Source organism: Apium graveolens, chromosome 5 (genome assembly GCF_009905375.1).
Source record: "Apium graveolens cultivar Ventura chromosome 5, ASM990537v1, whole genome shotgun sequence".
Taxonomy (NCBI): domain Eukaryota; kingdom Viridiplantae; phylum Streptophyta; class Magnoliopsida; order Apiales; family Apiaceae; genus Apium; species Apium graveolens.
This window is the reverse complement of record NC_133651.1, coordinates 311,964,920-311,988,980: the sequence shown is the minus strand read 5'-3', so window position 1 is coordinate 311,988,980 and position 24,061 is coordinate 311,964,920. Positions and strand designations below refer to the sequence as shown.

At 32.0% G+C, this 24,061-nt stretch overlaps 3 protein-coding genes across 3 annotated transcripts; 2 read left to right on the top strand and 1 right to left on the bottom strand.

Moving 5' to 3' along the window:
- Positions 1-8,168: 8,168 nt before the first annotated feature.
- On the top strand, positions 8,169-8,795 carry LOC141661258 (uncharacterized). Its single transcript, XM_074468242.1, has one exon. It carries the CDS (start codon positions 8,169-8,171, stop codon positions 8,793-8,795), a length of 627 nt encoding a protein of 208 aa, XP_074324343.1.
- A 203-nt stretch (positions 8,796-8,998) lies between these two features.
- LOC141661257 (uncharacterized) lies at positions 8,999-9,496 on the top strand. Its single transcript, XM_074468241.1, has one exon. The coding sequence runs from the start codon at positions 8,999-9,001 to the stop codon at positions 9,494-9,496; it is 498 nt and encodes a 165-aa protein (XP_074324342.1).
- A 1,737-nt stretch (positions 9,497-11,233) lies between these two features.
- Positions 11,234-14,346, bottom strand: LOC141659413 (uncharacterized). The gene has a single exon (XM_074466267.1). The coding sequence runs from the start codon at positions 14,165-14,167 to the stop codon at positions 11,987-11,989; it is 2,181 nt and encodes a 726-aa protein (XP_074322368.1). The 5' UTR covers positions 14,168-14,346; the 3' UTR covers positions 11,234-11,986.
- Positions 14,347-24,061: the final 9,715 nt, after the last annotated feature.

Here is a 24,061-nt window from a genome sequence, read left to right as displayed (position 1 = left end):
CGATCCATATCGGGATCCGTTCGGATCACGGATTTCGGATCAGATATCCGCTTCATTTATGTATATTTATTTTTTAACTTCAATTATTACAAAATCTTTTTAAAATTGACAATTTTGAAAATTATTAAAATACAAGTAGAATATAACGAAGTCCAAAGATAAATTGCGAACTAAAATTCGCTTTTCGAAACAAACATACTATTGGGTTGTACAGTATTTTAATTCTAACAATGAAAAAAATTGATATTGCAAAATGAAAGTGTTATATGAATTAAGAGTTGGGTTATACGGTTCTAAAAGGTAAAAGAACTAGGGTTATAGAAATGGACTAGACTATGGAGATCGAACCGAACGAAATATAGATAATGAGACTTGACTCGAGGATAATGGGACTTGACTCGAGAATAACGGGACTTGACTTACAAATAAAAGTGTTATATGAATTGAGACTTGGGTTATGCGGTTTTAAAAGGTAAAAGAACTAGAGTTATAGAAATGGACTAGACTACAGAGACTGAACCGAACGAAATATAGATAATGGGACTTCACTCGAGGAAAATACGTTTAAAATTAGAATTATTAAAAAATATTTTTATTACATTATATATATAAACCGGATCGGGTTATTAACGGATGATATCGACCTAAATCCATATCCGCTCCATTTATAATCAGATTTTTCTTATCGGATCGGATCTCGGATCGGATTTTTAATAAATCGATCCATATCCACTAAAATGGCCTCGGATCGGATCGGGTCGGATCGGATTTTCGCTCCATTGACAGGCCTACGCCATAGGATGGCAATCGGGTCGGATTGGATCGGATATTGCATAATCCATATCCAAAACCGAAAATTTTATTAATACCCGAACCCGGAAAATACCCGAAAATGAATACCTGAACCTGATCAATCGGATTTCGGATCGGATTCGGGTATACCCGAAACCCGAAATTTTTTGAATTGAATATTCATACCCGAACCCGAAACCTGAACCCGAAATCTGAAAATTTGTACTCCCTCTGTACCTTAATACATTGCCCATATTGTGAATGACACAGGTTTTAAGAAACAATTAGTGAGTGATAATTAATAAATGCAAGTGGCTTAAACAATTGTTTTACATGAAAATTTTCAAAAAATAATGGGAAACATCAACAAATATTCCCGCTTAATTATGAAAGCAACCAATCAGATTGCAGCAATACATACACACAGATTACAATCAAAATTTACAAGTATAAATAGGAAAATAAACATCAGATTGCATCATTGCTTTACCCCCTCTGTTCAAAAATGAGTTATACTTTCCCTTCTGATTTGAATGAACCAGCAGAATAAGACACAGAAGAACTGGAAAATCATCATCACAGAAGGAGGACAAAGCTCAGCTGTGATTCAAGGATGCAAGTAGTAATGTGGCTTCTGAACAATCAGACAGAGGGGAAACTGAAGCATGGTGCAGTTCAAGAAGTGGCAAATTTGTTCAATGTATCAAGGAGAACAATCAGCACAATATGGAGCACTGCAAGGAGGCAAAATGCAGCAAGTGAGACATACAACATGTCAACAAAGGGTCATACCTCAGGGAGAAAAAGAATACAGGTGCAACCTAATGCAATAACTGAGATAAACATGAGGGACAGAGCATGCATAAGAGACTTAGCAGTACAACTGAAAGTTTCTTCAATTACAACAAACAGAATGATAAAGAGGAGACTCATTAAACCTCACACAAACCCTTTACATCCTGCTTTGAAAGAGGCAAATCTATTTCAAAGGGTTGAATGAGTTCTAAATTTGCTAATGGGAGACACACCAACAACAAAGAGACAATATTATCCCATGTTCAACTTCATACACATTGATGAGAAGTGGTTTTATCTAAGCAAAAAATCACAGAGGGTTTACCTGGAAAGAAATGAAAAAGGCAAATACAGGGCAGCCAAGTCAAGCAAATTCATACCTAAAGTTATGTTCACAACAGCTATAGCAAGACCAAGATATAATGCAGAAAATGAGTGTACCTTTGATGGGAAGATAGGCATCTTCCCATTCACTTACCAAGAACCAGCCAAGAGGGCATCCAAATACAGAGCTTAGGGGACAGTTATCACCAAGATAGTTGAATCAGTGGGGAAAAAGGAAACAAGGAACATGTTAATCAATGATATTATACCAGCAATCGTGCAGAAATGGCCAGCAAGTGAAGGTCATAAAACTATATACATACAACAAGACAACGCAAGGACACACATATGCCAAAAAGACCCACAGTGGCAACAAGTTTATCAACAAGGGGACTTTACATTCATTCTGGTGCAACAACCTCCAAACAGTCCAGATTTAAATATTCTGGACTTGGGTTTTTTTAGAAGCATTCAGTCTTTAATGCACAAGAAAATGCCAAAAGATGTCGATGATATGTTGGATGCAGTACATCAAGCATTCTATGAACTAGATGCAAGGACACTAGCAAATGTATGGTTATCATATCAATATGTCATGAATGAAGTGCTGAAAGTAAAAGGCTCGAATGATTACCTTGTGCCTCATGTTAACAAGAAAAAATTAGCAGCTGAGGGTAAGCTACCAGTGCAAGTCACTGCACCAATGTGGGTTGTTCACGAGGCATGGAATCATATACATGGACCAAATAGAGCATCAAGTTCAACATATTAATTGGGGACATGTAAGCATTATTTTGCAGTATTAGTGCTACAAGTAAGCTTAGTTTTAAGCAGTGGTTGTATTAAAAGTAAGCTTAGTTTTAAGCACAACATGTATATATAAATATTTGATCTCAGAATGTCCCCAAGCATCATCGACAACCTCCACGACCACTAAGCGCACACAAGCCACCAGTAATTTGGTTGCTCATAGCACATAAGGGCAGTAATTTGTCTCAGCAATAAGAATTATCACCATCGATCACATACACTAAATCACAACACCAAGTAATTACAACAAACAGAGGGATGAACACTGGAGTATACCACAACACCAAGTAATTACAATCACAGATGGTTTAACAATCAAATACATAAATAATCAAATATACCAAGTCATTATACAACAATCACATGGCATCATCCGATTACACTAAACCAACAATCGAATAAACAACAATAGAATAAACTAAAACAACAATCGAATATAAAACAATCGAATAAAAGTACACTAAATCAACAATTGAAGCCGATAAGGACATAAACAATCAAATAAACAGGGATTCATTACAATCGATTTAACCGAATAAATCAAATAAATAACACTAAACCACAGCCCCAATTCCTTATAATCGAATACACTCAAATAATCACAGGAAATCATCTGATTACACTAAACCAACAATCGAATAAATTAAAACAATAATCGAATATACAACAATCGAATAAAAGTACACTAAATCAACAATCGAAGCCGATAAGGACATAAACAATCAAATAAACAGGGATTCATTACAATCGATTTAAACGAATACATCAAATAAATAACACTAAACCACAACCCCAATTCCTTACAATCGAATACACTCAAATAATCACAGGGCATCATCCGATTACACTAAACCAACAATCGAATAAACAACAATCGAATAAACTAAAACAACAATCGAATATACAACAATCGAATAAAAGTACACTAAATCAAAATCGAAGCCGATAAGGACATAAACAATCAAATAAACAGAGATTCATTATAATCGATTTAACCAAATAAATCAAATAAATAACACTAAACCACGACCCCAATTCCTTATAATCGAATACACTCAAATAATCACAGGGCATCATCCGATTACACTAAACCAACAATCGAATAAACTAAAACAACAATCGAATATACAACAATCGAATAAAAGTACACTAAATCAACAATCGAAGCCGATAAGGACATAAACAATCAAATAAACAGGGATTCATTACAATCGATTTAACCGAATAAATCAAATAAATAACACTAAACCACAACCCCAATTCCTTACAATCGAATACACTCAAATAATCACAGGGCATCATCCGATTACACTAAACCAACAATCGAATAAACAGCAATCGAATAAACTAAAACAACAATTGAATATACAACAATCGAATAAAAGTACACTAAATCAACAATCGAAGCTGATAAGGACATAAACAATCAAATAAACAGGGATTCATTACAATTGATTTAACCGAATAAATCAAATAAATAACACTAAACCACAACCCCAATTCCTTACAATCGAATACACTCAAATAATCACAGGGCGTCATTCGAATACAGTAAAACAACAATCGAATAAACAGTAATCGAATAAACTAAAACAACAATCGAATAAACAATAATCGATTTAACAGAATAAATCAAAGAAATAACAACAGTCGAAGTAAAATGATTCCTTACAATAACAATCGAATAAACGATTAGGACCGAGAACATGCATGTTCTGAATCGGCCTCAACATCCAAGTCGTCGCTCGACGGATCCGGAGAAACCACCGGATTTGAAGAAAGAGGGGATGGAGGAGCATTGTTTATATCCAAAGGGACTTCAATCTCACTTGCATGCAACGCCGATTTAGGGTTTTTATCTGATTTCGCCACCGTCTCATCTGATTTCGCCACCGATTCCTCAAAACTATTTGGACCACATCTCAATCGAATATCTTCTCGACTGTAACTGTGTTCCCCATCACATAAATCACCTTTATCACAGTGATCAGGATCGGAGCACTCGTACATATTTGTAGATTCATCATCGGAATCAGAAAACCCGTAATGAACACTCATATTTATGAAGAAGAGAAATTAGGTTTTTGATGGCGGCAGAGAGAAGGGAGAGAAAAAGAGAAGAATAAGAGTCGGTGATGAGAGAATGGTGAGAGAATGGGTATAGATAAGTAAGTGGGGGGAAATAAAATAGAATATTTAGATAGGATTTTTTATTTTCTTAATGTAATATTTTTTACTTTTATGTTAAAAGTAGAAAGTGAGAAAAGTAATTTGACTTACCTAAAAAGGAAAGTGGGAAATTTTTTTAGGGACGGAGGGAGTATAATTATTGATATTGCAGGTGTTTGAAATCGAACATGTGACTTGTAGAGAAAGAGTTTTAATGTGTCATCTTCAACCACTACACCACATCATTAATTGTGTTATTATATGTATAGCTAATATTTAAAAAATCAACTCAATTGATACCCAGTTTTTTAGATTTATTACTAAAAGATGTTTTGTTAACCTTATAAACCTTATCACCCGTTTAAATGATTGAATAATTATATTTAATTAAACTTTATAATTAGTTAAGTTTTAACATAAATATAAAAATATATGTTCTAAAAATTTCGGATCAGGTTCAGATAAAGTTTTGGATTTCGGATCGGTATACCTAATATCCAAATCCAAATCCAAAAATTTCCGGGTTTAAAAATTAAATCCATATCCAAATCCAAATCCAAAAAATCGGGTTCGGTAAATCCAAAATTTCGGGTTTCGGATCGGGTATCCGTCAGATCGGATTATTTTGCCATCCCTAGACCACCAAATAGGGCTGCTTATGGGTTATCAAACCCGTTCAAACCAACTCAAACCAACCTTTATTTGGGCCGACCAAACTGAACCATCCTAATTCATGGGTTAGTTGGGTTAAATTTCCGTTTGGCCGATTATATTGGGTTGGTTCAGATTTTAACTTTTTAAAACCCTAACCCAACCCAACCCGAAAATTTAATAATAATATATTAATAACTCCCTACCCATTTTAATTTCGGACACAGCGTGATACATTTGCTTTTGCCCATAACTGACTATGCAAAAAGCAGTAGACAAATGAAGTAATAATAATATATTTTGAATTTGATCGTAATTTTGGACTAAACGTTTTAAATTGAATTGAACTCGGGTAATATGAAGCGGACAATAAGATGCACTATAATAAGGTACTTTCACAAACTGTTATGTTAAACCAATTTGATTGTTTATAGTATTTATGCTTATTTACGTTTCTTGAATCAAGATTGTATCTTTAACTTTCCACTTATTTTTCCGAAAGTTGTGTTTGTTTTAACTTTACATTTGTGGTATAAAATATTTTTATACTTGTTTTAATATACATGTAATAATTTGAACGATCATTTATTTCTTGTATGTAGCATTTTTTTTGTTGTCTACTATTATTCTTATTCAACTCATTCAACCCAACCCAACCCAACTCAACCCATCACTCATATAATATGGCTGGGTTATAATTTTTTTTGATATTAATGGGTTGAAAATTTTCAAACCCGAACTAATTGGGTTGGGTTAGTAAATTGTTGAAAACAACCCAACCCAGCCCGTGTGCAACCCTACCGTCAAAAATACCGAATTACGAAAATGGTCAAAAATGCCAATTTTGATAATTAAGATCCGAAATGTCATCTTACCATGTTATATTGTATAGCGTTTTGGAAAACAGCACAAAATGCTACACGATTTATCATTTTGTTTTTTTTTTAATTTTTTAATTGAATAATGTAACTTCAAGTAAAGTTATAGTCATTTTTTTTTGTTATTATGAGTTTCAGAAATAATTTATTTTTTTAGTTATTTTAGGATTTAACAATATTTTATTTGGGTTTAAAAATATATATATATTTTTAAAAAAATATGTGTAAAACGTTACATGATGTAATATTTTGAGGTCAAAACACTACACTATCTCACGTTAGACGAAGTCACGTTTTACCAAAACGCTGAACGAAATAGCATGGTGAAGCGATATTTTGGATTATAATTCTCGGAATTGACAATTTGGACCATTTTCACCCCAAAGTGACATTGAGGGCCACCACCTTAAATTTTTTCTATAATGTATATATTTATATGTAACTTTTTTATATTTTAAGATACAAATTCAAATTACATGTTTCCGTTTAATTTAAAAATATATTAAATTATTTATTTGGAAAAAGTTAAAAGTTAATTTAAATTTAAAAAATACTATAACACTTATTTAAAAATTAAGGTCCAATTATAGTAATTCATTATTATAACATGATACAATATTGTTCAGAAAATTATGCGATTATCCATTATTATAGTATACTATCATGACATATAAAGCACATTAAATTAGATCCGGGAATAAATTATATTTTTTTGTTGTAGCACTAAAATTAATTATATATCTAACATATTTTAACTTGAATGGCGTAAATATTTTATTAGTTCATTTCTATAAAGTCGTATTAAAGTGGACGAAGTCTTTTGTAAATTATAATTCAGACTAATATCTAATTTAATTTATAATCGTTAACATTAAAGTATCACACATGATTTAGCTAACAGACTGCAGCAGGTGCTACCATCTCTAATATCAGATAACCAATCTGCATTTATCAAAAACAGGAGTATCACGGATAATGTCCTCGTAGCATTCGAGTTAATTCATCACATGAATCGTAAAAGACATGGGTAAGTGGGGGAAGTTGCTCTAAAGCTGGACATCAGTAAGTCATATGATAGAGTTAATTGGTCATTTCTACCAAGGAGAATGACAGCTATGGGATTCTCAAAATCAGCCCCTCAGCACCATCAATTTCCCATCTACTATTTGCGGATGACAGCTTCTTGTTCTTTCAAGCTACTGTGGAAGAAGCCAGAACCATCAATAATTTGCTTGTTAACTATGAGAAATGTTCAGGACAGTCGGTTAATTTCCAAAAGTCAGGAGTATTCTATAGTGCAAATGTTAATAGAGACAAGCAAATGAAAATCTCGCAGATTCTTGAGGTACATAATGGTATTACAAATACAAAGTATCTTGGTTTACCATCACTGGTGGGACGATAAAAGAAAAGAGTATTTGGGTATTTGAAGGAGAAAACAAGTAATAAAATCCAAGGGTGGCAAACGAAACCATTGTCTCAAGGAGGAAAATCAGTACTAATCAGAAATGTGGCTCAAGCCATCCCCTCATATACTATGTCGTGTTTCATGCTCCCTACATCCCTTTGTAATGAACTCGAGCAGATGTTTAATAATTATTGGTGGCGATCGGGTAAGGGAGACACACAGAAAGGATTGAACTGGGTATCCTGGAACAACTGAGCTACACAAAAAGTAAGGGTGGATTGAGATTCAGGAATCTACATGGTTTCAACATTGCTCTACTTGGGAAGCACATTTGAAACTTTATGCAAAACCCGAATTCACTGGTAGCAAGGGTTTATAAGGAAAGATATTTTCCTGATGTTCATGTGTTGAAAGCTACTCAAGGTCAGGGCTCAAGCTTTATTTGGGCGGGGATTTGGGCCGCAAAAGAGGAATTTACTCAAGGTTTTAGATGGCTTCTGGGTAGTAGTGATGATATTGTGGCAACTACAGACCCGTGGTTGAAAAATAAAGTGAAGTTTCGATTGGAACATAATCAACTTTATACGGGAAAACAAGAGAAAGTTTCCAGTTTATTCTTGCCAGGAAAAAAAGAATGGAACACAATTTTGATCAAGAACAATTTCCTTCAAGAAGACGCGGAGGCAATCCTAGCATCGCGTATTCCCCAACGTACAGTAGCTGATAGAATGGTCTGGGCACACTCCAGTAATGGCATATACACAGCTAAAGCAGCTTATCATTTCTGGTATGAAGCTAATTTTGGAAGTACTATAATTCCCCAATGTACGGGGTGGAAGAAAATCTGGCACCTGAACTTGCCTCACAAAATCAAAGTGTTTGTTTGGCGTTTCTGTCAAAATGTTATTCCAGTACGAAGAAGATTGAGTTCTAAAGGCCTCCGTATTCCTATCACATTTGTTTTATGATTGTACGTTGCTACTGAATGTTGGCATCATGTTGGCTTGATGTATGACTGGAGTCAGGTGGAATTTGCACAGGATTGACTACTGGAAAAAATTAGTACTGCAAATACTGAGGAAGTAATCGAAGTTTGTGTTGTGTTATGGGGTATATGGTATTGGAGGAATAAAAAGTTTGGGATGGAAAGATAGTTACACCTGGATTTGCCATGGACAGTAGCTTTCAGATACATGCAAATTGGATTCAAGCTCGACGGAAGCAAGATACTGATCAGCGAGAGTACGTAAAGGAGAGAAGCACATCCCATATATCATGTACCAAATGGCAACCTCCTGCAGCTGGGACGTTTAAAATCAATGTTGACGCCTCTGTTTTTCCAGGTGCAAACAATTTCTCCATCGGAATGGTAATGAGGAATTATGCATGTGATTTTATGGCAGCCAGAAACTGTAAAATCTCAGGGGAAGTATCAGTGTTTGAGGCGGAATCTGTTGGCGTTTGTGAAGCACTATCATGGATAAAAGAAATGCAGAGACAAGAGGATGAAATAATAATAGAATCTGATTCTCAGCTTAGTGTCAATGCTATTCGAGCCACAAGAATAAACTATCTGGAGGTTGGAGAGGTAATAGAGAGTTGTAAACAACTCCTTAATAGTTTTCATAAAGTTTCAGTTGTTTTTGTCCGAAAAATGCGAACAAGATAACACATGAAGTCGCTAAAATCCCTTATGTAGTAAATTTCTATAATTTGTTCACGTCTTCTCCTACGTGTGTTTGTTGGAGACACTTTCTTATGATGTTTTGGATTAGTAAAATGTTGCTGGAAGTTTCAAAAAAGAACTATGAAAATACGAAATTGATTTGATCTGCATAAAATATGTCCAAACTATACATTCATATGTCTTGCTTAATATATGGAAGGAAGTACTATACGAGACTTTATGAACATGACCTGTTACGTACTGTAAATCTGTAATGGACACATTTAAGATGTGAACAATGAATCGTTTTATATGATAATTTTATCGAATTAGTGACTTCCAGAAAATTAGAACTTGACAAATAAAATATCACGCGATTCTAATATATTGTTGCACATACAAGTTATAAATTATTTTTTATTTATGGATGGATAAAAAAATTTGCGGGAATACCATTTTTGAATATCGCCTAAAGTATTTAAATTTGTAGGGTCAGCCCCTGTTCAACTAAATTAATGATTTCTTATTGTTCATGATATTTGTATTCTTTTAAAAACCAAACAATTCAAAAGGTTAGAATTCGAACGCGTAAAAAATAAATGACATGAAATTAAAATAAATGACATTAAATTATTATGTAAATTATATTTACATGACCGATCATATTATAATTGCCGCATGACCAATTACTAACACTTCCTTGCCGAATTTTCTAAGAGAGAAACTTAGGTAAGATTATGTTTCTCCCCACTATAAACTATTATTAAAAATTTCTCAAACTCATTTTTAAAATTTGTTATATATCTTTTAAAATATTTGATAAAATATATTTAGTTATTATTTTATATTGCAAAACTTAAATTCAAGTGTCTACTTTCACAGATATTATTATTAAAATATTGAAATACTTTTTTTTGACATGAAAAATATTGAAATTTTTTTTGTGAGAAACTACTAATATTTATGGTGTAAGATACTTTAAATAGATCGAACACTTTAAAGTAGCAACTGGTCAGTAGAGTTCTAAAAATCTCCGATTCAACTGATTAATTCCCTGCAAAATAACGATCGATTCGATTTTTGAGATCCGATTAATCCTGACGAATTTTCCTTCATTGGAGTATATATAATTGTTTATTAAAATTAAAATAGTACTCCCTCCGTCCCCCTCAATTCTTTACATTGGGGGACGGGAACTCGGCACACACTTTAATACTCTTATTAAATGTAGTTGCATACTTATTTTTTTAATTTTTTTTTTCTAAATAAAAATATAATGTTCAAAGGTTTACACAAAAAAAGAAAATTTTAAAAATAAATTACGGAAATATACTTTATAGTTGTCTTAAAATGCGTGTCAAGCATGTGAAAAAAACTGTAAAGAAATGAGAGGGACGGAGGTAGTATATTAATAAAATATGAATAATTATAGATTTATGATATAATAAATATATATTTATTCATAAATAACTAATATAATAATAATAATATATTGAATATAATTTAATATTATTATACAACCGATTTTTACTCCGATTAATACCCGATTTTTAATTAATTCCAAATCGGTAACTCGACCGATTTTCCCCGATTCCCAATTTTTACAACACTGCTGGCCAGTAATTATTCTGTTCATAAAACTTTGATAAGTGCTGCTGAGGCCGGAGAAAAGGAATAAACTAACCGAAAATTTCATAAGTAGTGTCCAATAGAAATTTTAAATTTATAATTAGTGATCAATGACAATAAAGAGCAACCAGCATGTAATTTTCCAAAGAAAATTAATTGGGTCCATTAGTCCATGTGTGTTGTGTACATATAATTAGTGAAAATACAGAGCAGCCAACATGTAACTTGTACATAAATTGGCATCAACAGATACTCATACTATCAGTCATGTATTTTACTGATAGCTATAACAAGTGATCAACTATCATACTATTTCAGTCGGTCCCTCAAATTTTTCATTGCTCACAGTTATCTTCATGCTTCTGTAGTCTTGGCCTTGCAGCATTGCCTTTCTCGCTTAGGCGGCGACCTCCTTTGTAAGAAACCCACGATATTCTGAATTTTTTCCCAGCATTTAACTCGCGTAATTCACCTGTTCATCTCCTTGTTTTTCTTTGCCACTTCTTCAAAGTTCAAACTTTATTCCACTGTGATTAATGCTGTGCTATGATTTCCTGCTTGCTGTTCTTTGCCTCCTATCTGTACATTCAAACCTGTTCCACTGCAATCAAAGTTCTGTCATCTGATACACAGTTCAAACCTTTTAACAAACGGTGTCTTGCTAAAAACATGGTTACTTCATTGGTGTCTGATGAGGTTGATCCGGAGGACGTTACAAGTTACATCAACTGATGGATAATGGTCGGTAATAACTGGACTATGTTAGCTACAGAAAGATCCATACGGCCCAAAAAAATATATTTAAGATGCAAAGACAATATATAGGGTTGAGAACCAAATTCATGGCCACTGTATTAAATAAAATCAAGGCACCTGTAACTGCAACTGAGGATGTAACTTGAGTTTCATTAACAATTCACGACATGGGAGGCTTGATTCTTTTGGAGTTTCTTTGGGAAAACTTGGTAAGAGGTTTATTACATCCGAGTCAGCAGAAATATGAGAAAGATAAGTCAAGATAGTAGTCACTGTTTTCTTATCTAGTACCATACCCTTATCTGTCATCTGGTGAAGTAAATTAACAATCTCTTCTGTTTTTCCCTCTTCGCCAAGACCTTTTAACAAAGAATCATATACACAGTTGTCAGGGGTGAAGCCAGAAGGAAGCATTCTATCAAAAATGCTTCTGGCCTCCTTCAGCCGTCCTAATTTTGAAAGTCTATTGATCAATATTGAGAAACTTATAAGATCAGGAGCTAATCTCCTCTGATGCATGTCCTCAAGTAACTCTTCAGCAAATTGAATATCCCTAGCCACAAAACTTGCATCAATAATAGTATTGAAGGTGGTTACATCAGGATTACATTTGGAATTTTTCATCTCTTGGAATAGTTTCTTCGCCTGCAGTATGCTACCCTCCGAGCACAAGGTTGCCAATATTGTGTTGTAGTCATACACATTAGGACTTGGCCCAAGTGATCTCATTCGACTGAAGATACCTTTTGCGATATTGACCAGGTTCAGTTTGCAAAATCCATTTATCATGAGGCTATATGTATACGCGTTTGGAATTAATTTCAAATGAAGAATTTGTTTCCAAAGCCCCATAGCCTTGTGAATATTCCCTGCTTTAAAATAAGCCCCTATGAGCACGTTATAGGTAACTATATTACCACATATCTCACCCTCTACCATCTTGTTAAGAATATTTGCAGCTTCAACAAGACGGTCTTCCCTGCAAAGCCCCTGGATTAGAAGATTATAAGTGAAAACATCTGGCTTAACATGGTACTTGTCTTCCAACATCATACTGAAAAGTGTCAGCGCATCATTAACCCTCCCATCTTCACAAAGTCCCTTCATTACGGTATTGTAGGTAACTACATCAGGTTTGTTCCCTTTTTCCACCATAAATTCCAAAAGTTTTAGAGCATCAAGTACTGAACCATGCTTGCAGAGTCCATTGATGAAGACATTGTATGTCACGTTACTAGGTTTAACACCCTTTTCTAGCATCAAATCAAGTATCTTTCTAGCCTGTGTTACCTTCCCACCTTTACATAGCGCTTCAATCAGATTAGTATATGTGCTAACATTTAGACAAATCCCATCTTCCGTCATAAAATGTACCATCGCAGAAACTTCTTTAAACATACCCCTCTTACCAAGTCCATGAATCAAATTATTATACATATTCACATTAGGCCGACATCCTTTACTCAACATTTCATTCAAAATCTCCTTTCCCTTCCTAACATCTCCTTTATGACAGTGACCGCAAATCACCTCATCATACAAAATAGTGTCCGCATCCAAATCCATCACCTTCATCTCATCCAAAAGACCCGTCACTTCATCCATTCTCCCCTCTTTACACAAACCCTTAATCAACGTAGTATAAGTAACCAAGTCCAATTTCAAATTCCTCGACTCCATCTCCGCCTTCAATTCAAAAGCTTCTTCCAACTTCTTCCCCTTACATAATCCCCTAATAAGAGTATTATACCCAACAATATCCAAACACCCCACATTCCTACCAAACTCATCGAAAAACCCCCTCGCCTTCACAACTTCCCCATCCCGACAAAACCCCTTCAATATCACATTACCAAGATAACCATTCAAACAATAACCCCGTATCAATATCGAACCCAAAACCCCAATCCCCAACTCCGTCTTCCCTTCTAATACATAAAACTCAATCAAAGCACCTAACGAAAGAAAATGCGGGGAAATGCCAACACGGGTCATCCTCGTAAACACTCCGTAAACCATACTATACTCATTACACCTAGCAAGAGCTTGAACAAGATAATTACAAGTACTCTCAGAAGGGACTAAACCCAACTCAACAACATTGTCAAAAAACGAAACAGCATCAGCTAGTTTAGAGCTTTGACATAAGTCCTTTAGTTTATCATCAACTCTATTTATTTGTTCATCAACAACAACGTTTGTTGAAAACAGTTTAATTAAGGGATTAACAAGTGTTAGAGATGGGATAAACAAGTGAAACTGAGGATTGAGACAGTGTTTTATTATCATAATACAAATTGCAAAGTTTGTAATGAAACTGAGGATTGAGATGTGTTTTTACCTTGTCCAAAAGCGTGCACACAAGGTGTTTGTCAAAAGCTCCGAAAGAGAAATTATGTCCTTGTTATTAATTAAGAGAGGCGTCCGTCCCGCGAATTCCATTATATTGCCCCTGTTTTGGAATTCTTATTTTTCAAAATAAATTCCTCATTTTAAGCAAAATATATACAAACATATTTATATATATATATATTTTGAGAAATTATGAGTAATAAATTTTTTTTAATTCGTTTGCGATTATACTTGAAACGGTTAACATCGAAAAGTAACCATATATGAAATTATTTTTACATTTTATGAAAAATGACGAGATGTTTTTTGAGAAATATTCGAGGTTACGGATTTGCAAAAATAACTTAAAAAATCTTACATTTCCAAAAAATCTCAATTTTTTTAAATAATGATAATAAATAAAATTGTATAAAGGAGAAGACGATAACTTTTATGTGGCGCCTCTTAGATCGATTCATTTTATTTTTTGAATTTTTTAAATTAAAAATTAATAAAATTACAATTACCTCATATTACTCTAAACTTTATCTTCAAGTCCAAAAAAACTTCAAAAAAATTACTAAAGGGAAAGTAAAAAGTTTATTGCAATATTTTTCTAAACTTTCTCTGTAGTTACAAATAAAAAAATAATTTTATTAATAAAAATTACAATTACCTTTAATTTTTAAAACTTCAAAACAATTACAAATAAAGAGAAAGTAAAATCTCCATCTTAATATTTTTCTAACCAAACTCTAATTTTCGTAAGTCAACTACCCTCCAAGTAAAAAAGAATTTAATAGTGCCCAACAAGTTAAGGGATAATTAAAATTCTATTATAAATTATTTTCTAAACTTTCTCTTCAAGTCAAAAATTACTTCAAAAGATTTACTAATAGAGGGAAAATAAAATTTTATTTTTAGATATTTATTAAATATTTTATTTAAGTCAAAAAATAAATAATATTGCACAAAAGTTAAAAACAATTATAAAGTCATGATATTTATGAATCAATATCTGGGAATATAAAAATAATGTTTTTTTTATTGGAGAAGAGTTTAGACCTATTAAGAGCAATTGCAACATTGATAAGCAGTCTCCTTCTAACTCTTCGTATAAATTTGTTTGTATATATGCATGTCTAATTGTTATATTTGAATTAAACTCTTAATTTTATTATTATAATTTTGATTGTATCATGTGATTGAAATTGTAAATTTACTAATGTATTTGTATTTTATAATTTGTGTTTTAATTTGCAAGTCTAGGTTTGTCCTTACGGTTTGCTTTACTTATATTTTATAATTTAAGATTATTGTTTAGTTTCTAGCTTTGTTCTAATACATATTGTTTAATGTGATCATAAACATACCTAACATCATTTTATTTTTTTTTACATATATTTAATTTTAAAATACATTATAAATCGTAGAAGAGCGACTCATTGATAATAAACATGTTCAATTAAAGAGCATATTCTTAGAATTCTATATTTAATCAGAATTTTAGAATGATCGATACGAAACCAGAAATTTAAAAAAATTATATTATTATTTTTATTTTTACATATATTTTATTTTAAAAACACGTTATAAGCCCGCTGCGAAGCGCGACTTAATAAACTAGTTTAGAAATAAGATTGATCTTAAATTTTAATAACATATATTTATTTTTCACTGATTTTTTTTTAAAAAAGTTATCTAATGAATTATATTAAGGTTTTCCAAACAGAGTCATTGTATACGAGTCCGCGTTTCGCCACATGATATGTTCTTTTAACCAAAATAAATTACATTGATACTTTATTTAAAATATTTCAAAAATAAATACCTTAATAATATCTAAACTTATGAACACAACTTGTATAAATTGAAAACACCTGATTAATAAAATAAATAAATTGTTTACTTATTTTTTTTCATTTATATATAGATTTGTTATGGGACATTACGCTACACAACACATCAGATCAGAATTTATATGATCCAAATCTTATTCATTATATTTCAGTTCTGAATCGGGGCCGAATATAGATTATAAACATTCAAAATCGGTCTGTTGTTTTTTTTGGATTTCGATTCAAGTTCAGGTCAATTCGGATACTTTAAATGTAATTGATTAAAAATAAATAAATTTATATCATTTTAACAATATGATACGTAACACGTTTTCTTTGTAACTTGAAGAATACAACTCTATATATTATTAACAATTATTAACAAATGGTTAATGTAGTGGTTGAATCTTAACTTTTCAAAATGTAGGTCAAGTTAGAGGTGTAAATGAGTCAAACTGATCGCTTACTCAAACTTGGCTCATAAAATATTCAAATTCTGCATGTTAATAATCGAGCCGAACTCGAGCTATTCGAATTCTTTGCCGAGGCGAACACGAGCTTTAAATTACTTGACCTGTAAGGTTCGCGATACTTATCGAGTCTTTATTATTTTTAATTTTTTAATATAATTTTTTTTGTATAAAAAATTAATATTTTATATATTTAATCGAATCAAACTTGAGCCAAGCTGATCATATTTTGAGTTTTTGTCAATATTTGATAAAATCGAATCGAGTTTTCGAGCCAAACTCAAATTTATCAAAATTTTTACGAGTCGAGTTTCGAGTTTGAAAGTTAAGGTTCGGTCGAACTCGAGCTCAAGTCCGAACATTTTTAATCGAGTCCGAGGCAATCCCGATAATATTCGACTCGACTCGGCTTGATTAAACCCCTGCATGTGCTTGACTCAAAAAACTAGTACTTTATATATTTATATAATTCAATTAGACTCACTCTAATGTATGCGTGTATTTTACTTAAAAAATTGTAATATATGTATTTATGTTGTTCAATTAACATTAAATAAAAATAAATTTGGTTATAAGCACCATATTTAATTATTTGTGCATTTTAATCATGTATTATTGTTATTAAACTATCTAAGATATTTTATTTATTTAATAATTCATAATATATATATATATATATATATAGAAGATCTTCCCTAAAGCTAGTAAAATTAAAACAATTAAGATGACTTAAACTTATAACATTTCTAGAACACGGTTAGATAGGTCAAGTGATTAAGAGTTTATCCTCTTTAGTCCCCGGTTCCTGAATTCGATTCTCACTCATCTGAGAATTTCCATGTGCCGGTGTTCACACATGAGAAATCCTATTATAAACACCTAGCAAATATCATTCTTTATCAAGATATTTATATTTCCTTTTCACATTTGTTACAACTTGACGTTTTCTCTATAATCTATTCCGGCATTTTTAATGACCTACTACATAGAGTCAATGCTTATAGTCTTGCTCATTAGTCATTAGCGTCCCATACGGTCCAGTGCTCAACATAACTGTACTCCAAGCAAATCTCATCCTGATAATAAAATCAACCAATTATATCACTAATTTCATCGTGGCTGAATAGTCTTAGAAAAATCCCTATAAAGCCCAGCTTCCTACTAGTTGAGAATGCAAACCACACACTCACATTATCAAACATGTCTCTGGCCACCTACTTGAAGCTCCTCCTCATTTTCGGAGCTCTGCTTTTCATTGCTCCTTCCGTTGCTCGTTCTGTTACTTATCCAGCACTTAAGCCAGGGCGGGTACCCCTGCCACCATATGGAATTGGACACAGGCCGTGCCGCAAACTTTGCAGACCTCCAGCACAACCTTCTCCGTAGAGAGGATTACTAGAAACCAAGATGGATCAATTATAGTTTGATTAGTACGTAAGAATAAGATCAGCTCGCATTGGTTCATGAATTTGTGCTACTATAATATATGCACCTAAAATTCGTTGGGAGAATCCTCTAATTGCATCTTATGTATGTTTCAAGTCTCCTAATGTTAAGAATTTGTACTAATGCACGGAAGATGTAAACTTATGCATGCTATATATTACAATTTCTGGTGTAAGCTAGTACTTACATATTCTACGTAAAACATCAGCATTCATATGTTTTAATGACTCGTTCTCCAGAAAACCTTAATTGATGGCTGCCATACATTTAGTTTAGTTACTTAAACATAATCTCCAATGGAGTTGACTATAATGGTTGGCTAAATTGGACCCGTAAGACATTATGTAAAATTTGCTCAATCTTTAAGACATTTTGCTTCGATGGTATTGGCTATTGGTTGATATAATTTAAAATAGTATGTTATTAATATTTTAGATTGTGATTAATAGAATATATCACTTTAATATGGTAATAACTGATGTGTAATTTTTCTACAGATTTTTTACAGGCATGTAGTGGATCGACAAATATAACCATCCACGGGAGATTAACTATGATTATGAGTATGGTTGGAGTGTGAATTTTTGAAGAGATTTGCTATATTTTTTATTTTTGGTATGTCAACTTAATTTTAAACTCAGGGCTGTTCATGGTTAGAGATGCTCTAAGGGGCAATCTTTTGGCGTTAGTTGAAGGGAATGATCTGGTATATCTCAAGGGATTTAAGAATCCCTCATGTTTGAAATAATGATTTACATTCTGTATACTTTAGTGATAGCTAATCTCGATTACATTCACATAGATTGCTTGGAGCTTGAGCAGGGCAGAGAAAATAAACTCAGAATCATCCTATCGGAAAATCATATACTCCTAATATATCAGAGGTGTTAAAATGAGTGCCGAATCAAGTTGATCCAGGGAATTAGGGCCTGCAAAAACCAATTAACACTAAAAATTTAAAATCCAGAGTAAATTTGAATTTTGTGCTCAACTATTAATTCTGCATAAGTATAATTTAGCTGTTCTTTCACTCAAGAGTTTCAGAATCATTAAGCCCTCCAAGTACATTATATTTATTCGCATTCTTTTCATCACAGTCGGACACGAAGATTTTTCCCTTCACATTACCAGACAACAGTCCAGCACCCAGATAACGGTATAACCATAACTTATGATAAAGAATCTTTTAGTCCAAGACACCTCAATGCAAGCATTCTCAAGTGCCCATATATCAATTCCGGGTCTAGAACCACCTTCGGATACATAGGCCATAGCAACGAAATCTTCAAAACCCAAAACATGCGACGCTTGTTCTTTAACAGAGCAAGGGTATGGCCACCTATCATGTGTGTAGTCCTTGTTCAACCATATAAGAGCCTTCAAATCTCTCCAAGTATCCGCTTTCGTGGAATAAACCTGCACTGTTGGCACTTCATCACAAAAATCTGTATATACAACCCGGAAAATCTTGTAGTCATTAGACCTAGAGTCATAACCAAACCCTGTAATGAACGGAATATATAATGGTTTTTTACGATCAAATCGGACCTGACCATATATAATGGTTTTACAGAATATCAAACCGGACCGGACCATTTAAAATATCAAACCAGACCAGGCCGTGATTTAACGGTTCGGTCCTGTCGGTAACGGTTTGAAACCTAGCTAAATACATAAATATAAAATTTATTATTTTTTTTAAATTTAGATACAAATATTACATATAAAATACTAATTTGAAGAGGTTAATTATAAATTAAATATATAAAATATAAAATAAACTTAAGTAATCAAGAAATATATATATATATACATAAAAATGGTATGTAATTATAATAAATATATTAATATATATTGAAACGGTCCGGTTCGACCTTAACGGTCCGGTTTGGATATGGAAACCAGGCGGAACCGTAAAATAACGATTTGTATTCATACAAAACCTAGACCAAGTCGAACCGCCGAAAAAACCGAAAAATGCGGTTTAGTCGGTACACGCTTAAGGAGAATTTATAAAATAAGGGTTCGAGATAATGGATAACCATGACTTGCACACGGACTTGCAGGTAATCAATGATTTTACTGAAAGGTGAATAAGTATATCAGTAAACAATATCTCCGGTAGTTCTTCTGCAGATTTCACCATTGAGTTTCAACAAAGTTATATTAGGGTTAGTCATGGTAATTTTTTTATTAAATATTCAATTTTTAAAAATTATTTTATGTACAATATCGTTTGTTGTTAGTTTATTCTTAATAGAAAATTATTTTATTTCATTTTTAATTTTATTATTTTGAAAGAAAAGAACTTGTTTTAATTTTCTATCCTTTTTAAGCTGGACAACTTTAAAGAGGCCGATACGTGATTTATTTGTTTTTTAATAAGTTAATGTATTTAAATTAATTACAGTTTTTATAAATTGATAGTTTTTTGGAAGGTACCGTTAGCTTATAACCCGTACTATATATGATTTATTTATTTCTAATATGTATTATAATTTTTATTACGGTATAATACATTATATGTAAAATATGATATTATTGATAGGTTGTAAATATGAATACAATTTGCTATTATGTGGATTCGAACCTGAGAAATTATTTGCATCTTTATAAATAATAATATAAATGTTTGTTGTTGAAGAGTTTCGAACTTGTTAATTTTTTTAATTAATTTTTTAAATGGTTTTTTCAGAAATAAATATGATGCATAAAATATTTTGAAAATTACGATTCGAGTAACCTCGTTTGCAATATTTGCAACCTCGTATACAACCCCATATGCAACATTGACCGTATTTTTTAAATAAGTTAAAAACATGGTTATTTTTAATAAATTCATTTTTTAAAAACCACTAGTTTTACAACCTGTGCGATGCACGGGACTTCATTGATATTTTTATATGACTTAAAATTATAATAAATTTATTTTTGAATAATTACCTTATTAGTATACTTATAAATAATAATATAAATATATGTTGTTGATGGGTTTCGAAACTGGGAGTTTTAGTATTGTGTAAATAATAATATAAATATTTGTCGTTGGCGGGTTCGAACTTGAGAGTTTGAGTAGTGTATATTTTTTTACTATTTGAATCGAACGGTCTTAATTATTTGATTAAAAAAGATCCGACCATTATAAATAGAGATAACCAAACCAACCAAAAAAATGTCATTACAAATTATAGCTTTACAACCCGTGTGATGCACGAGTCTTCATTATATTTTTATATTATTTAAATTTATAATAAATTTATTTTTGGATCATTACATTATTAGTATATTTATAAATAATAATATAAATATTTATTGTTGGTAGGATTCGAACCTGAATCTCGGGTAGTGTATAAATTATAATATAAATATTTGATGTTGACGAGGTTCGAACCTGAGAGTTTTAATAATGTATAAATAATAATATAAATATTTACTGTTGGCGGACTTCGAACCTGGGAGATTGAGTAATGTATGTTCTTTTGGTATTTGAATCTAACGGTCCTGATCACTTAATTTAAAAGATCTTACGGTCATAAATGAGGATAACCAAACCAACCAGAAAAAAGGGCATACTAACAAAAAAAAGCATAATAAATTATAACTAATTCCGGTTATTATATTATAGATAGAATATAGTATATATATAGATAATATATAGATATAGATAATATAGATATAGATAGATTGTATAGATATAAATAGATAGTATAGATGTCCTTTAACTGTATAACTAAGATGGGTTATGTTTTTCGTGCTAGAGAGATGGTTGGAGTGTTTTTTTGTCAATAGAGTCCTGTACGCTGAGGTGAAGAGTTATACGAAATTTTGATCTTTAGCATTCTTTTCTTTCTCCAAGAAAATCATTGTGAAACAAGTGGTAGAAATATATCTTTGAAATTTCTTTTTTTTTTCTCTCCAAAAATGTTTGTGGAACAAAGTGTAGAAGTAGCAAAAAGATCAGGTTTATGACATTCCGCGTCGGGTATAAAAATAGTTTTATTGGGTGGATAAGGGCGAATAAAACAGAGACCCAATTAGGTTTAATCTCGCCGGCGAGCTCATCAAAATGAACAATTTGAACTTGGTTATGATCAGAGGCTATGCATGGTGTGTCAAGTGATAAAAGTAACAAAAGAAATTAAAGAACAAGTGTTAAACATATTTACGGCTGTATTTTTAATTAAAATTTTTAAGAAAATTAAATGATTGCTGAAAACAAGTGTTCTAAAAATCGGTTTATTGACCAATTTATCGGAGTTCGGACGAATTCATTCTCGATTAATCGATAATCATGTCAAAGTACGTTGCTCCTGAGGTAGCCAAATAAGGCTTAGCGGATTGTATTACTACATAATTCATTTTAACAATTAGATAACATTTAGCGGATTGTATTACTACATAATTCATTTTAACAATTAGATACCATCTATCTTCACCAAGATATCTTCTCATCCCGGATTATGCTTTTACAAAGTATGATCTCTAGCATCATCTCTATTCCCTTTATCAATTCTCCTATCCCGCTTAAGACGGTAACAGTGATGAACTGTTGAGCGAAAGACGTTAGGTGATAGTCACCATATAGAGACAGAGATGTTATTAATCTAAGAGAACATCCACTAAACTAGGTCCTTGTAGCAAAGGATCTTTTTCTAAAGAGTGCTGCAAACGATCGATTCTTATCAACTATATTCCCAGCAATGGAATCTTCTCTTCTACCACAAATTGTTTTTTAAAAAAATCGGTTAAAATCCAATCAATTCGGGTAAAATATCGATCGATTGGGTCAAAGGGTGAAAAATAATCAAAAGTTCTTAGATATGCGGGTACTGTGACTTGTGTTATACGGAAGGTGTTACCTAAGCAACGTCCTTTGAGCTCTGACTTCATCATACAATACTGAGGTGGGTTAATAATTGCACGGTCACGCTAATATAATTTAATTTAGTCATTTATAGATAAGAACTGCCAGGGAATCCAACAAACGACTTGGTGTATTAAATTGAGATTTTAATTCATTATATATTATTCATGGATTTTAATGTATTATATTTGATTTTGATTTTACGCGAATTATAGATAAAATGTCGTAGATTTGATGAAGAGTTTTTAGGATTTAAACACAATCCTTCAAAATCTCATGAATTATGATGTGATTTCAAAAACCATAAAATACATTGAACAATCCCACAAATCCATCATTTTATGATGTCCAAAAAAATCCGTTAGCTGTGGATACCATCAGATTTTAAAGAATTTTAAATAATCTCAGTTGAATATCATCAGATTTTTAAGCATAATTTAAAATCTGATTGAATATCACCAGATTTTGTAATATAATTTAAAATCATAGTTGAATATCATAAAATTCTGATACATTTTTTAATCCCAGTTGAATACATCTAGATTTCAGTTTTCATGAATGAAAAAAATAATTTGAAATCTGAGTTCAATACACCCATTGCCCTCGTATGCTTTAACTTGAGTCTAGTACAATCTTGAGCAAGGAAATTAGATGCTTTATCATGTTAACCCTTGACATTATTTAATCCTGCTTTTGTTTACAATTCGCATGGACAGCACAAAACATCACTTTCTAAATGGGTTATTTGATTATTCTAAAAGAATGTGCAACTCGTTTTTCATTTTAAAACACGACTTTCAATCTAAGTTTGACAATTTTAAAAATATACTAGATAATCTATCTATACTATATTATAATAGCCGGAATGAGATATAATTTGTAGTTTGGTTGACCCCTTATTTTGGTTATCCCTTTACATTATGACCGTCGGATTTTCTTCATCAAATAATCAGAGCCGTTAGATCTACATACTAACAAAATACACTCCACAAGTTCTCAGGTTCGAATCCCGTCAACAACAAATATTTATATTATTATTTATAAAAATACATATAAGTTCTCAGGTTCGAATCCCCTTAACAACAAACATTTATATTATTTATAAAAGTACATATAAGTTTTCAAATTCGAATCTCACTCACCAACAACAAACATTTACATTATTATTTATGAATAAGTTTAATCAATCATATACTATTATTTATACTATTTGAACCTAACTTGAAATTATAAT